This window comes from Microcebus murinus, chromosome 7, assembly GCF_040939455.1.
Source record: "Microcebus murinus isolate Inina chromosome 7, M.murinus_Inina_mat1.0, whole genome shotgun sequence".
In the NCBI taxonomy this organism is placed as follows: domain Eukaryota; kingdom Metazoa; phylum Chordata; class Mammalia; order Primates; family Cheirogaleidae; genus Microcebus; species Microcebus murinus.
The window spans coordinates 51744935-51762095 of NC_134110.1; the positions used below are offsets into that span (position 1 = coordinate 51744935).

The 17161-nt window shown below is 32.6% G+C and overlaps 1 protein-coding gene across 5 annotated transcripts in view; it reads left to right on the forward strand.

Moving 5' to 3' along the window:
* CSMD3 (CUB and Sushi multiple domains 3) overlaps nt 1-17161 on the forward strand; it is a 1101621-nt gene that overhangs the window by 568707 nt on the left and 515753 nt on the right. For all 5 annotated transcript variants that reach the window (XM_076005068.1, XM_012781857.3, XM_076005066.1 and 2 more), the window contains one exon: nt 7145-7248. In XM_076005068.1, coding sequence (XP_075861183.1) covers nt 7145-7248 — 104 coding nt within the window. The remainder of the gene's footprint in view (nt 1-7144; nt 7249-17161) is intronic.

Consider the following 17161-nt stretch of genomic DNA (forward strand, 5'->3'; position numbering starts at 1 on the left):
CAGGAGATAAAATGGGAAGAAAGCTTGATTTTCCTTGGTGCAGATGGCAATAAGCCTCTAGAATTAGGAGTTTAAGATTTGGGCCTCATGTTTTTGGATGAATGAGTAAAGAAGCTGAACTTGAAACTTTAGTATTAAGCTAAGATCATCAATGGCTGTTAAGTTTGCTCCAGCTTGGTAGTAACCCTTGCCTTCAGATGGCAAGAAATTACTGAAGTTATACCCAATTTAGGCTCCCAGGATTCTTAAAGCTTCAGTTAAACTAAATATGGGTTCACCATCAAATGTAACTAAACACATAAGGAAGTAAGCCACCATGCTACCATGAATAAGTCACCTGAAATAACAATCAGATTCAGACCCTTAGAAGTATCTAATATTGGAATAATTAGATATAAAATATGAAACACCAATGTAGATTCATCCATATTGTAAATGGCAAGATTTCTTTCTTTTTGTAAAGCTGAATTCTGTGTGTGTGTGTGCATATGTGTGTGTGTGTGTGTGTGTGTGTGTGTGTGTATAGAGAGAGAGAGGCAGAGAGAGAGAGAGAAAAACAAAGAGAGAAAGAGAGATAAATAATTTCTTCATTCATCCATTAATAGACTTAGGTTGTTTCCATAACTTGTCTATTGTTAATAATACTGCTATTAACATAGAAGTGCAGATATCTACATGGAGTGGTGATTTCATTTTCTTTGGGTATATATACCTAGAAGAGGGATCGCTGGGTCATAGGGTAGTTCTATTTTTAATTTCCTTAGGAACATCCATACTGTTTTCCACAATAACTATGTACACTATATCTACTATACCAATCTATATCCCCACCAACAATAAACAAGTGTTCCCCCTTTTCTATACTTATCTCTTATTCTTTTGATAATAGCCAATCTAACATGTATGAGGGGATATCTCACTCATTGTGGTTTTGATGTGCATTTCCCTGATGATTAGTGAGGTTGAGCCCTTTTGCATGTACTCTTTGGCCATTTTTAGGTCTTCTTTGAATAAATGTCAACTCAGGTCATTTCCTCATTTTTAAATTAGGTTATTTAGGTATTTTTGCTATTGATTTGTGTGAATTCTTTTATATAAATGAAATAAGCTAAGCAGAGAAGAAATACTACATAATGACACTTATAAAAGGAATATAAAAAATCAAATACATAGAAACAGTAGAAAGGTGTTCATCAGGATTGAAGATGGGAGGGGAGTGGAGAAAATGGGGAGATATGAAAAGATATAAAGATGCAATTATCTTGAATAAGTAGGTATAGAAATCTAATGTATAACATGGAGACTGTAATTAAGAATAATAAACTGAAAATTTGCTAAGAGATTAGATTTTAAGTACTTTTACCATAAGAAAAGAAGGGAAAAAAGGAAGCTATGAGAAATGATGGATATGTTAATTTACTTTACTATAGTAATCATTTCACTGTGTATATGCATACGAAACCACCATGCTGTATACTTAAATACACATAAGAAAAAATAGAGGAAAAAAGAAAAGAAAGAAATATCAACATATGCAAGGTATTTAAATAAAAACTGAAATTTTGAGGACTGATAAATAATAAGAGATTATCCAAAATAACTAATCATAGTTTAAAAAGGATAAAATAGAACTTTTTAAAATAAAAATATAATAATTTGAAATTTAAGAAAATCAATAGGTATGTCAATAAAGAATTAATTAACTAAAATAGATTTCAAGAAATTACGGAATTTGCAAGATAGAGAAATAAGGAAATGAAAAATTATTAACAGTTAAGAGACTGAAGATGAAATTAGAAAATCTAATTTATATTGCTTTGGAATCCCAGAGTGATAAAATAGAGAGAATGGAGAAGGAACATTATTTGAAGAGATTAGTTGTTGGTTTGCACCCCCACCCTGCCAACCAGCACCCATTGAGTATTACCACCATATGAGCACTTTAGTGTTGGTCAGTTAGTACCAGTTTGATGGTGAGTACATGTGATGCATGTTTTGCCCTCCTTGTAATACCTTATTTCAGAGGATGGGCTCAATCTCTACCCAGGATTATATAAGAGGTACTAGATCACAATTGTTTTTTGTAGTTGAGTAGTATTCCATGGTATATATATACCACATTTTAGTAATCTACTCATGGATTGAAGGACACTTGGATTGTTTCCATATCTTTGCAATTGTAAATTATGCTACTATAAACATTCTAGTGCAGATGTCTTTGTTATAGAATGTCTTTTTTTCCTTTGGATAGTTGCCTAGTAGTGGGATTGTTGGATCAAATGGTATTTCTATGTTTAGCTTTTTGAGGTTATCTCCAAATTACTTTCCACAGGGGTTGCACTAATTTTCAGTCCCATCAGCAGTGTAAGAGTGTTCCAATCTCTCCACATCCACGCCAGCATTTGCTATTTTTGGACTTTTTGATAGAGGCCATTCTCACTGGAGTTAGATGATATCTCATTGTAGTTTTGATTCGCATTTCCCTAATGATTAGAGATGTTGAGCACCTTTTTATATGTTTGCTGGCCATTAGTCTGTCTTCTTTTGAAAAGTTTCTGTTCATGTCCTTTGCCCATTTATTGATGAGATTGATTTTTTTCTTGTTGATTTTCTCTTCTATATACATTACTGTCATTAGCCCTTTATTGATATGTAGAAAGCAAATATTTTTCTCCCATTCTGTAGAGTGAAATAAAGGTGTTGGCCAGCAAGGGATATGATCTCATTTGAGACTGTAGGACCTCTTCTAAACTCATTTGTTATTGGAAAAATTACTGTGGATGTAGGACTGAGCCCTTCTGCTCCTAAAGGCCACCCATTGTTCCTTGCTATATCTGACTCTCTATAGCATGCTGGAATGTATCTTCAAGGCCAACTGGAGAGTATCTCTTCCGATTTTTTTTTCTCTTACTTCTAGATCTTCTTTTATTTTATTTTATTTATTTATTTTTATTTCAGGATAGTATTAGGGTACAAATATTTTGGTTACATTTTATGTCTTTGCCTCATCCATGCAAGGATTAGAGGCATGCCCTTCCCCTCTACAATGCTCACTGCATCCATTAGATGTTAGTTTACCCCCCCCCCCCGGAAAACTCCTAATCCCTGGAGAACATTACTACTGTGTGAGCACCATAATGTTGATCAGTCAGTGCCAATTTGATGGCTAGTACATGTGGAGCCCATTCTTCCTATCTTATGTTACCTCACTTCGGATAATGGGCTCAAGCTCTATCCAGGAAAATATAGCAGGGGCTAGATCACTGTTGTTTCTTATAATTGAGTAATAAAGGGCTCCAGTGAATTAGTCAAGCCCACCCAGAGTAATCTCCCTTTTGATTAACTTAAAGTCAACTGATCAGAGACTTCAATTGCATCTGTAACAGTTCTTCACCTTTTTCATATACTAATCATGGGATTGATAACCCATCATATTCACAGGTCTTGTTTATATTCAAGGAGAGAGAATAATATAACTTATTTACACCAGGAGATTGGAATCTTGCAGGCCATTTTAAAATTGTGCCTCCCATACATATCTACCTCACAATGTCTATAAAAGTCAATTCACAAAAGAGAAAACTTTTGAAGAAAATATCTTTATGATCTTGAATCATAGGCAATGGAAAAATGCTACTCATAAAATAATAGATTAGTAAGTTCTACTCTGGTAAAAATAATTTCTTCTTATCAAATGATCTAACAAAGAAAATTTTTAAAGAGAGCTATAAATTTGAAACTATTACAACACTTATAATGTAATGGATTAATATTCAGAATATATAAAGCTGATCTCAAGTAGTTAGCCAGGCCCAATGGTGTATTATGACTGAGCTACAGGTAGTACAAAGATACTGATCTTAGCTCTCTGTGTGGCAGGGTAGTCCTGGGCAAAACAAAACAAAACTTCCACGACAAGGAACCACATCTGTTCACTCTCATTATGTCTTACAAATATTATTAAATTTTCAATGTGTGCTATAATGGAAAGATGTTGGAAACCAATGATATAAAGATATCTAATAATAAGAAGACAATAACCAATAATAAGAAGACAAACAGTTCAAGAGAAATAATAATGAGAAGAAAACAAACCAATAATAAGACAAACAGTTCAAGAGAAAAATTACCAAAATAAAAATAGTTGTGTCACAGAAAAAAAGCATAAATGCAAATCAAAACCACAATGAGATATCACTTAACCCCAGTGAGAATGGCCTTTATCAAAAAATCTCCAAACAATAAATGCTGGCGTGGTTGCGGAGAGAGAGGAACACTCCTACACTGCTGGTGGGACTGCAAACTAGTTCAACCTCTGTGGAAAGCAATATGGAGATACCTTAAAGCGATACAAGTGAATCTACCATTTGATCCAGCAATCCCATTGCTGGGCATCTACCCAAATGATCCAGTGACACTCTACAAAAAAGACACCTGCACTCGAATGTTTATAGCAGCACAATTCATAATTGCAAGGCTGTGGAAACAGCCCAAGTGCCCATCAATCCAAGAATGGATTAATAAAATGTGGTATATGTATACCATGGAGTACTATTCAGCTCTAAGAAACAATGGTGATATAGCACATCTTATATTTTCCTGGTTATAGCTGGAACCCTTACTATTAAGTGAAGTTTCCCAAGAATGGAAAAACAAGCACCACATATACTCACCAGCAAATTGGTATTAACTGAACAGCACCTAAGTGGTCACATAGGTACTACACTAATAGGGTATTGGGCAGGGGGGAGGGGGGCGGGTATATACATATATAATGAGTGAGATGTGCACCATCTGGGGGATGGTCATGCTGGAGACTCAGACTTGTGGAGGGAGGGGGGAAATGGGCATTTATTGAAACCTTAAAATCTGTACCCCCATAATATGCCAAAATAAAAAAAAAATTAAAAAAAAAAGCATAAATGGTAAATAAACATATAAAAAGATAGGGACACTCATATACTGCCAGTGGGACTGCAAACTAGTACAACCTCTGTGGAAAGTAATATAGAGATACCTCAAAGAACTAGAAGTAAAACCACCATTTGATCCAGCAATCCCATTACTAGGTATCTGCACAAAGGAACAAAAGACATTCTATAAAAAAGACATCTGTACTAGAATGTTTATAGCAATGCAATTCACAATTGCAAAGATGTGGAAACAACCCAAGTGCCCATCAACACATGAGTAGGTTAATAAAATGTGGTATATGTATACCATGGAGTACTACTCAACCACGAAAAACAATGGTGATCTAGCACCTCTTGTATTATCTTGGATAGAGCTGGAGACTGTTCTACTAAGTGAAGTATCACAAGGATGGAAAAACAAGCACCACATGTACTCATCATCAAATTGATATTAATCGAGCTACATTTATGTGCACATATAGTAATAACATTCATCAGGTGTGGGGCAGGTGGGGGGGCAATGGGTATATTCACACCTAATGGGTAATGGTACACATCGTTTGGGGGATGGACATGCTTGAGTCTCTGACTTCGGTGGGGCAAAGACAATATATGTAGCCTAAACGTTTGTACCTATGCTGAAACGTTTGTACCTATGCTGAAACGTTTGTAATATGCTGAAATTAAAATAACTAAATAAATATATGAATGGATAAATAAATATTTGATTCTGATGTAAAAAAATAACACGACATGCAACTCAATTAGTAATGAAGAAAATGCAAACAAATCACTTTTTTACACCCATTAGATTGGTAGAAATAAAGAAATATAATGCACAAGACTGTGAACATTTGAATTGGTAGAACAATTTTGGAAAAGCATATGACACTACATTATGAAATTAATTTTTGCTTTATTACCTAGCAAGTATATCTACCTGAGTTATACTTGAAAATGTGAACCAGAATGTGTTTAATATTTCTCATAACCATAAATAAAAAAAAGAAAAAGAAAATAGGAAAAAACAGACATTTTTATTGGCAGGTAATTATTAATTGAAAGTAGATATATTTAATTCTAAGTAGAACAAAGAAATTTTTTTAAAAATATCATGACCATATGAAATATATAATTCATTTTTTTACATATGCTATATTTAAATTTGGCCAAAATAATTGCTTTAGTCAATGCTAATATAGAAACACTAAAAAAATGAGAAATAAGTATAGTGAAAATTTATTTTTGTTATGTAGGCCAAAAATGCTAGGATATAAAATCATTTTTAAATAATAAAAATATATATGAGATATATAGTTATGGATATTCCTAAAGAGAGATCCTGATTTATTCTCTAGTATATTGGTAACCCCAGGCATTCATTTTCTTTATCAGATAATGAATCACACTTTATTATAAATTATTTTTTGCAAAAAATATGATTGTATACAGGACAGTATTTGTGTAATTTCTTTCTGCTTTGATTCTTGTGTAATTTCTTTTTGCTTTGATTCTTAGCTATGTTATTTCTAATATTATATTAAAGACCCAATTTAAGAGTTGCATTTAACTAAATTTAACTGTTTTGTAGGTTTATAAACAATGTATGAATAGATGAGTGTATTTTAGTCAGAAATAATGCTGAATTATATATCATGGTATAATGTATCTCTCAAAGTATTGTGCTCCCAGTATTGCCAACATATTTTAATATGTTTGAGGGATTCTCTTACCAAAGAATACTTAAAAATAAACTTGATGAATCTGGTGATCTAGATTCAAATTTAGCTGTAGCATTTTTAAGTTTTACTACTTAATGGAAATAGCATGCTCTGGTTTTCCATGTTAACTTTATAAAAAGTATATGCAAATGTGTTGAAAATCACTCTCCACCTACATGTACTTTTTATAAAACTTTCTCAAAGTAGATTTGCATTAATCATGCTTCAAATGCTTCAAATAAGAGTATTCTATAAACAAAAGCCATGCCATTTCATTGAAAACTTAATGCAGAAGTTACAATACAGCAAGGTAAAACCATGTGATGATATGATTGAACTTTAGGAATATTCTGCCATGATCTGCTGCCATGCTACGAAATTCATATGGATAGGTAGATAGATACTCTGAAGGGCATTTAGACATTTTGAATGTTTTTCTGCTATTGCTTTCTTCATGTTTTTATTACATAATGCAACATATTTAAGGAGTATGTTTCTGTTTATTGCTAGGTTATCCAGATTAATTTTGAAGAATTCGACCTGGAGATTGGCTATGATACCTTGACTATTGGTGATGGGGGTGAAGTTGGAGATCCCAGGACTGTGCTTCAAGTGTAAGTTCTCAATATTTCATTTTTTTTCTTACCCTGTCAGAAATTTTTTAAATTTTGCTATCAAATTATTTTTGACATTGATTCCTACCACTACCAACTACAGAAAAAGCATGGTAACTTAGTTATTATCATCAACTTCCATATAATCTATTTGTTGGTCCTTCTTCAATGTGGCTTAAAGCACTTTGTCTATCTTCATCTGTTTGGGAAACTATAACAAAATAAAATAAACTGGATGGTTTATAAACAACAGAAATTTATTTCTTACAGTTCCATAGGATGTGAAATCCTAGATCAAGGTATCAGTAGATTTAATGTATGGTGAGGGCTTGCTTATTTAACCTTATATTTCTCAAAGTAGGGTATTTTTGTATCACTGATGCATTGCAAATAGTTCATGCACTTTTAAAAATGTAGATTTCTGGGCTCCAAACCCTACTTACTGAATTAGCATCTCTGGGTATGGACTCAGCAATCTACATTTTAACAAACTCACCACATGGTCCTTATGCATGCCAAAGTTTGAAAACTACTGATATAAATATTTTAAAAATTATTTTGGCATAAACAATTCCTAAAGGTAATGCCGTTCATTATCATGTGTGTATGTCATGTATAAATTGACTAATGGTAAGCTACATTTCTTTTCCTTTTTTTCCTTCTCTTCTCTTCTTTCCTTTTATTTCCTTTTTAATTTTACAAGAAGGCCTCCTCGTTCTATTATTACAGAATCCTGTAAAAGATAAGGGTTAACCTCATAGTTACACATAGTATATTATATTCCTCAAGATTAGCTCTTGTCTTTCTAGGAAAATAAAAAAAAAAAAATCCAACAAAAAGCACTACTCTTCTTACTTATCTTCGTGCAACTGCAACTTTTCTCTTCTCTCTGCAACATGGATATCATTGATCAACAAAATTTGGTTGTCTATCTCTGGCCTAATTCATCTTCTTTTGTGCTTCCTAAGGTGTGATGGACAAAAGGGCCATGCTTTACATGGTTTACACGTTCAGTTATGTCGCTCATATTTTTTGTAGCTTCATTTTTAACACTTCTACAAAAAATGATCAGCATTTTTGTCAACATGTTGAGCCTGTTAAGCATATCACCACACTGAACTGATATCTTCTAGAAATAATTGATAGTTCCTCCTAGATACCCTTATAGTTTTATAGCTGAAAGCTTGGATTTCATTATACTATAAAATTGTACTGGAAATTGGCAACGAGAGAGCTGATCTGATCATTAAACGTGTTCCTTTCTTACTGTTTGTCAAGTACAGTGTTTTAAAGAACCAAAAATTATACAAAAAACCTGAATTTGTGGTTTCTTTTGACAAACTGACTACACTAGACCTGGATATTCACATGGCAAAAGTTGGCTGGAACCATCTTCTGCCTCCTTTACAGAAGGCAGAGACTTTCCATGGCCACTAATGCTTGTATCATTTTCCACTTGTGCTTTTAAGATTCTTTGCTTTGCCTTCCTGGACCTATAGCTATTTAGGCATGTGACACCTGACATAACACAAAATTTGGATTGCTTTATACTTAAATTTATTTATTGTTTTCAAAATAAACATGTGTCTTTTTATCTGACACTTCATAGAAGTTGAAGTTTTTTGGATGTTATTAATATGTATTATATTTGGTGATTGATCCCTACACATTTGAGACCTCTGTTTTATCATGTTTGGAATAGATCTCATCATATACACTTTAGAAATAAAATTGTAAAACGTGTACTCGATAGTACATTTTCCTCGTATTCTTTTTAAGAGAGAGAACTGGATTTCAGGTTCAGATTCTTCTAAACATGGACAGGAAAAGGGAAGCTTGCTAGTCAATTGAACAAAAAATATTTATTAAGAGGCTTTCCTCATATATTTGCCACAAACAAAAACTTAGGATGTTAGCATTGGATCAATTATTAGAAATTATCTTGTACATCTAAAATCCTGGACCATAGATGCTATCCCCTCCTTTCACCATTGCCTTAAAAAAGGATCACTGAGCTCATTGGTACCATATAATTTTAAAGATTGTAAAGACACATCCTTACAGTAATTCAATGAGACACAGAAGTCAAATGTCAAAATTGTCTTAAATACCAAAGCATTAGAACTTGTAAAATATAAAGAGTACATTTATAGGCATTAGACAGTGTTTTATACAATCTTTGATATTAAAAAATAATAATAATAATGTGTTTGAACCATATATTTTAAGCTATGATAATGTTAGAAGGCTATGAAACAATTGTGAATTCTGATATACCAGTTGATATTATTTTTATAGAGCAAATTATTATACAAATGACATAGAGTGGCCATTAAATATTACTTTTCAAAAGAATACCAAGTAATCAAATGGATGTCCCTATACCATGAAATTCAAAGTTTCCATTGCATCTCCAATGGAGATTAAAAATTAAAGCTTCATTCTGCAACCATAAACTTTTATACTTTCATTCAATAGATGTAAATTAGCCCCTTAGAGTGTGTGTGAGCTAGGAGAGAAAAAGAAAAAAATATATATTTAAATAATCATAAGACTATGAGAATAGCCCACACAGATACAGACCATTATTGTAATTATATACATTCTGCTTTTTGCAAAATTCAAAACAAGGGCACAGTGGCTTATGCCTATAATCCCAGCATTTTGGAGGTCAAGGCAGGAGGATCACTTGAGGCCAGGAGTTTGAAACTAGACTGGGCAACATAGTGAGACTTCATTTCTACAAAAAAATATAAAAATTTGCTGAGTGTGGTGGTATGCACCTGTAGGTGTGGTAGCGTGTACTTGTAGTCCCCTACTCATGATCCTGAGTGGGATGATCTCTTGAGTCCAAGAGTTTGTGGTCACAGTGAGCTATGTGTGTGCCTTTGTAGCCAATCCTGGGTGACAGCAAGACCCAGTCTCAAAAACAAAATAAAACAAACAAACAAAATCCTTCCAAATCAAAGAGATAGGGCAATGGTCTTTATTGTACAATTTTTAGGTAGTGAAAGGAAAACCCCTATCTATTTTGAATATGACCATTCATTATCTAAAAACTGAACTCTTATTAAATGAACCTCTGTGTAAGCATACTACAATCCTAATCCTTTACTTTCTTCATACTTATTTCTTATAAAGTCTTGTACCCATTCTCATTTGACCTCAATCACCTGAAAAAATCTACTAAAATTGTTACTGGTGGTTTTGTCAACTTTTTAAAAATTATCATTGTCAAGTACAAAAGATGCCTCTGCTATATTTTATATTGGAGAATAGTATATAGGGATATTTTTAAATGAATTTTTAAAATTCTATATTAAATGAAAGAGATCAAGTAGTAGATGAGGCTAGAAGCATCAGATAATTAACTAAAAGAAATAGGCCTGCAACTGGTTTTTTGCAGAAGGTGATGCCAAATTTAGGTAAACAACATAAGACCAGGAAAAGGACAAGAATGTTGATGGGAACTATCTTTATATTACAAGTGAATAGTCAAATGGAAGCTGTATCTTACAGGCTAAAGCTAAGTTATTTTCTGCTGCTAAGAAAACAGAAGAAAACTGTGTCACATTTTTCACGTTCTCACATTACTGTTATCAGATTGTCTGCTCCATCACTTGTTATATTTCCCTCACTCAGAGGAGTTATATATCTTTTTTAAAAAACCTATATGATTCCTAATTTTGTTCTACATTCCTCTGTCCATAACTAGGGAATGTGTTTCTCAAACTTGCTTTTCTCTCTAGAAAAAAATTATACTTCTTTGAAAATATCTTTTCCTTGAGTAAATATGACTATGACTGAACTTAGCTTGTGCCCATCTCTTAAAGATGTTCAAATAGAAGCTGTCTGAGTAGCTAACAGAGATATTACAGACTTGAAATTAGATCAAAAGTTCCTTTGAACTCTTAAGACTCTGTGATAGCAGAATTTACTGGATTTGCATCCAGCAAAGAAGTAGATATAAATTTGAGTGAACCTGAGGCATATTTCTTAATAATTTTAACTTTTCTAACTGCAGACCCACCCATAGCATTTGCAGGGCCCAGAGCCAGAATGCAAATAGAAACTCACATATCAAATAACTAAATATTAAAAATTATAAATCAAGCTACAAACTGTCAAATACTTAAGTTCCATCTTCCCTGACAAATGCACTTTTATAACAACCTAGAAGGACAAGCTTAAACCTAGAATTCTAAGACATGTATAACTTTTTTTCTAGGACATGGAGGCATTAGAAAGTCTAGCCTTTCAGCCCCAGTGGGCAGCTGGCCACCTTCTCTTCTCAACTCTGACTCCATTTATCACAACACATGTAGAAACTCCAGCCTGTACATTAACGCTGCCACACCCCTGCAAACAGCCTCCCATTAAACTTAGGGTTGCACAAGTGGGTTGTGTGTTCCAGCCCTGGATTATAGGCCTGGAGAAGAGGCCTATGCGGGTCCAGGTGGCAGGGAATTCCAGGGTCCCACTTACCAAGTGTGTTCTAGAACAGTGCTTCAAACAAGCAGTGCAATAGTTTTTATTTCTGATCCTTCTTGAATTGATAATTTCGTAATGTGAAAGAAAAATAAAATTCCTAGAAAAAATGATTGAAAAACACAGATAGATATAGTCCCATTATTTTTTAATAATTCAACAGATGTCAAATTATTCTTCTAAATTGCTCTAGAAATTTTACAGTTTTACTCCCAATTTCTGTACTTATCACAATGTGGGATAAAAACTAGTCTAGGATCTCAACAGGGATGTAGGGGAGAGACAGAGGCCCCAAGCAGACAGACACATCCCTGGGCAAGAGTTGGGCTAGCAAAAGATCAGAGCAGGGCCCAATATAGGAAAAGATTCACAAAAGGGGCCCATCTTTCCCCTTCAAAACAGCATTACCTACATGGCATGGTACATTTTCAAGAACATATTTAAAAAGGCCAAATGTTCCTAATTCTGATTGAACTTACTTGAGTCCTTTTTTCCTATTTCTGGTTAATATGGCTAGTGGTCTATTGATTTTGTTTATTTTTTCAAAGAACTAACTTTTGGTTTTATTGACTCTATGTATTATTTCACAACCAGCTGATCTTTGACAAAACAGACAGCAGCATACACTGGGAAGAGTAAGTCCTATTCAATAAATAGTACTGGGAAAACTGGATAGCCATATGCACAAGAATGACAACAGGACTCCTAGCTCTTGCCTTATAAAAACATTTAATTCAAGATGGAAAAAGACTTAAGTGAAAGGCATGAAATCATAAAAATTCTAGAAGAAAACATAGGAAAAACTCTTCTAGACATCAGCCTAGGCAAAAAAAAAAAAAAATATGATTAAGACCTCAAATTCAAATACAGCAATAAAAAATAAATAAAATGAAATTAATTAAATTAAAAAGCTTCTGCCAGCAAAGGAAATAATCAACAAGGTGAATAGACAACCTACAGAATGGGAAAAAGTATTATCAAACTACATCCAACAAGGGACTAATATCCAGAATCTACAAAGAACTCAAATCAGCAAGAAAAAAACCATCCCATTAAAAAGTGTACAAAAGATATGAACAGGTTTTTTTCAAAAGAAGATGAGACAAATGGCCAACAAACATATGAAAACATATTTAACATCACTAATCATTAGGGAAATGTAAACTAAAACTACAGTGAAATACTACCTTATCCCTGTCATAATGGTCATTATTAAAAAATCAAAAACAATAGGTACTGGTGTGGATGCAAAGAGGAAGGAATGCTTACATACTAATGGTGACACTGCAAATTAGTGCAAACTCTATGGAAAACAGTATGGAAATTCCTCAAAGAAATGAAAGTAGACTTACCATTCCATCAAGCAATCCCACTACTAGTTATCTACCCTATGGAAAAGAAGTCATTTAACCAAAAAAGGCACTTGCACCTGAATATTTATCCCAACACAATTAACAATTTTAAAGATGTGGAAACAACCTAAGTGCCCATCTATTTATGAGAGAATACACGCGCGCGCGTGCACACATCCCCCCATGGAGTACTACTCAGCCATAAAAAGTAATGAAATAATGTCTTTTTCAGCAACTTGGATGGAATTGAAGACCAGTATCCTAAGTGAAGTATCTCAGGAATGGAAAAACAAACACCACATGTACTCACTGATAATCAGGAGTTAAATAATGGGCACACAAGGGCACAAAGAGATGTAAATGATATTGGAAATCATAAAGGAGGAACCATGGAAGAGGATGAGGGCTAAAAACTTACTTTTACAACACAATGAACACTATTCTGGTGATGAGTACACCAAATGCACCAACAAAACATTACCTGACATCCATGTAACAAAAATGTTTGTACCCCTTGATATTTTAAAATTGTAAATAAATAAGTAAATACAAAATTTTCAGATATTCAAGACTAAGAAAAATAAAACCCAATTGAAGGAAATTTATTTTCAATAATGCTTTTCTAACAGAGAAAAGTAATCTTTATTTAAACATTTTATTTAGCAATCTGTTTACTTGTCTGTGAACTCCTTTTTGTTTTTTCTTCAGATTGACTTATGTGCTAGAGAGTTAGTTCTTGGCAACAAAATTATTTTACAAGTAAATTCATTTAAAAAGATTAAATAGTTGAAAGTGAGAGAACATAGTCAAAAGTGGGAAATGCATTTAACAGCAAATCAACTTATATCAAAATATTTGAAAGTCTTTTATAAGAAGATCACTTCAGCTTATTTTTAATTTTATAAGTTCTAACTAATGTAATAAGTATATGATACATCACTCTCAGATACATTTAACAATTATGGAACATTCTCACATTTTCTATTTTGGCCACAGTATTGAATTAAGGAATGTAAATATATATTATTTTTGCTTTTCATTTTCTTTCCATATTTAGGTTCTAAAAGGTAAAATAAATTACTTCTTCTATTCCATAACAAAGTAGTCCATAAAGTCATAACATATTCAACAGCTAAAATACTCCTGCAAAAATGTAATTAATTATTAAGCATTTTTAAAAACAATTCTTATAAAAATTTATTTTCCTGAAGCATAAAGTATATAGTTTTTATAATTCAGTAACTTAAAAATAATTGAAGGGCTCTACACGTCTTCACCTTGAAGCTTTGATCCCAAATACTCATGACAAAGTTATGAATAATAGTTATTTAGTAATAGAGATAGCACTGTAATTGGACATAATACGCAGTGCTAAGTTCTCCATATAGTTTTATCTGATGAAAGTTGTTAAAATAATGGAAATTTAAAACACAATTCAGAGATTTGTTGTTTTGTTTCTCTCTGTCTCTATCTCTGTGTTCACTTTCACTCTGATGTAGTTACTTAGAGGGAATTTTTTTTTTCAGAGTTGAAATAGTATTTTTTACTCTTGGCATCTTCATAGTCATATAGTGGAAAATGTCAATACATATCAGAATATGAACTCGACTTATTGATAATTCAGATAATGGACTTTAATAATCACAATCTTTTTAAGGCTGCCAAAAGGACTTGCACTTTTTCACAAGTTGTCTCCCATGTTCTATTTTCACACTTATGTATAAATTCATCTGATAGGGAAAATATATGTAATTTTTTGAAGAGCTCTAAGAGTGATGCTAGTATAGTTATTGACATCAAGATCACTTCCAACTCTCATGGGGGAGATGATTGTTAGTCCATCCTTCTCATCTATATAGTAGCAAACTGAGAGGATTAGAAATGTATTCTACAATGCATATGATACTGTTTTCCTTTTTGCCTTTTCTCTTGTAAGTTTTACTATTAGATTCACAGTAAAATTCACAGTATAAAAATTAGCTGAAAACATGTAAAATAAAAGATCAAAAGTTGTCTATTATTTTTAAGGTAACCCTGGAAATTTTGTAAGTAAACACTGATGTTGGATGACATTTAATTGAACAAATATCTTGAAAAATGTGACAAAAGTTGATCTGGATATCCACACATGCTTTCAATTCTATGACTTCGAAATTCTGATTTCTCTTGAAACAATTGGTACAATACAAAATCTCATTTTTAGGTAGGTATATGTTAGTATAGGCTAACAACACTTTTGTCTGATTATTCCTCTTTTTATTTTTAAATATACATGCACACGCTTACTTCTGGGTTAACATAATTTTTAAATAAATATGTTATTTATTTTAATACTATTTTAATGAATAATATTACTAGTTTTATGGGAAAGACAACTATTTTCATTAGTCTTATAAATAGATCACTATACTTGCTCCCAGGTAATTTAGCCCTATATTTTGACATACTACTTTGTCAAAGGCATTACTCTTTTTTGTTAAGTATGCAACAATTACTTTTTCAAAATCTATGATTTTGAAAGAATTTTTTCAAAACGTCTTTTTGTTATAAGAGTAATAAACATGATATTCACCTTGAATAAACTCTCCTACATCCAGGGAATTATACCTTTCCACACTTTGCTCTTGACTTCAATAAATACCAACAAACACCATGAGCTAATGAAAAGGTAATGTACTAGATATAGCAACAAGGTGATATTTTTAGAGATTATTGGGCACAGAATAAAAGGGCTTGGAGAATTGACTAGTCAGGAAACATCCTTTGCTCCTTATATTATAGTTATTAAATCAAGAAGAAAGAAATCTCTTCTTACTGACTTTTTCGCTACCTTGTGCCCTTCCCTTTCCCCCTTCACCATACACACACATGTGTTCACACACATACACACTCATACCTTGAGGGCAGGGACCATCTTCTACTCATCGTGGATTTCCCAAAATATCTAACACAAAGCCTTATGTTAACATTGTTAGGTGTTAACAGGAATTTTAATGGGACAGAAAAAATTATACCAAGACCATACCTACTGAGGTCTATCAGCATAAAAGGTATCTTTGCAAATATTAGCATGGACATGCCCTGAACCATAGACCTCTGTAGGCCTACCTGGGGATTTCAGCACTTACTGATACCACATTTAGGAAAAACAATCAAACTCACAGCAGCAATTATTTCATCATGTGAATGAGATTTGACATGTAGTCATTCAAACAATCTGCTATTGGGAAATAATAAATATATGTTCTTGGATATCAGAATTACTTTAGGCCAAAATATAAAAATAATTTCTGTGACATTTTGATTATTGGTAATTTTATTAAATATAAGGAATAGTTTACTCTTTATGATTCTTCATTATTTCTTCATTGTGATTATTGCTACACCTGTCGCTTGTGAAAATACTGATGATTTCACTGAAAACAAAGGGTTTACTTCTCTTTTATTTTGATTTGTTTTATATATGTGTGTATTTTTGTATGCATTAAATAAACTTAAAAATTTAGTTGTTTTTTTCTTTTCTAGGCATATTTGTATTATGGTAGATATTTCAAAACTGGTTGTAGAAGAAGAGAAAGAAAGAAAAGAAAGAGTATCTAAATAAGATAATAAGATTTCCTCCCACAAATACTAAGTATTGTAAGCAAGGGCTGGTTAGTGTGCTGAATATATACAACAAAGTATGCTGAAATCATAGCTTCCAAATTCAATTTCCTAAAAACAAATCTTTATATAGAAGTCTGTTTACAAAAGTAATGGGAACCATGACAAACATTCTCAACACATTATGCTTTTGGATTAGCCAATAAATTAAAACTTCTGAAGCCCATATCCATAAAGAAATTAAAGCCACAATTATTGACTACTTAGCTAAATAAGCTAGGATTTTTGTAGTCCTGTCATTCCCCAGTACTTTATATATTTTGATTTTAAAACTATGTATTATTCTTTCAATGTGTTCATTCACATTCTGAACTCTGCTATGATGTTTCAGGGTTGTTGTTGTTTTTAATCTAATTTTTTCTAATCATTGTCATCCTTAGTGAATTTCATGTACTCCAAAATGAGCTTGT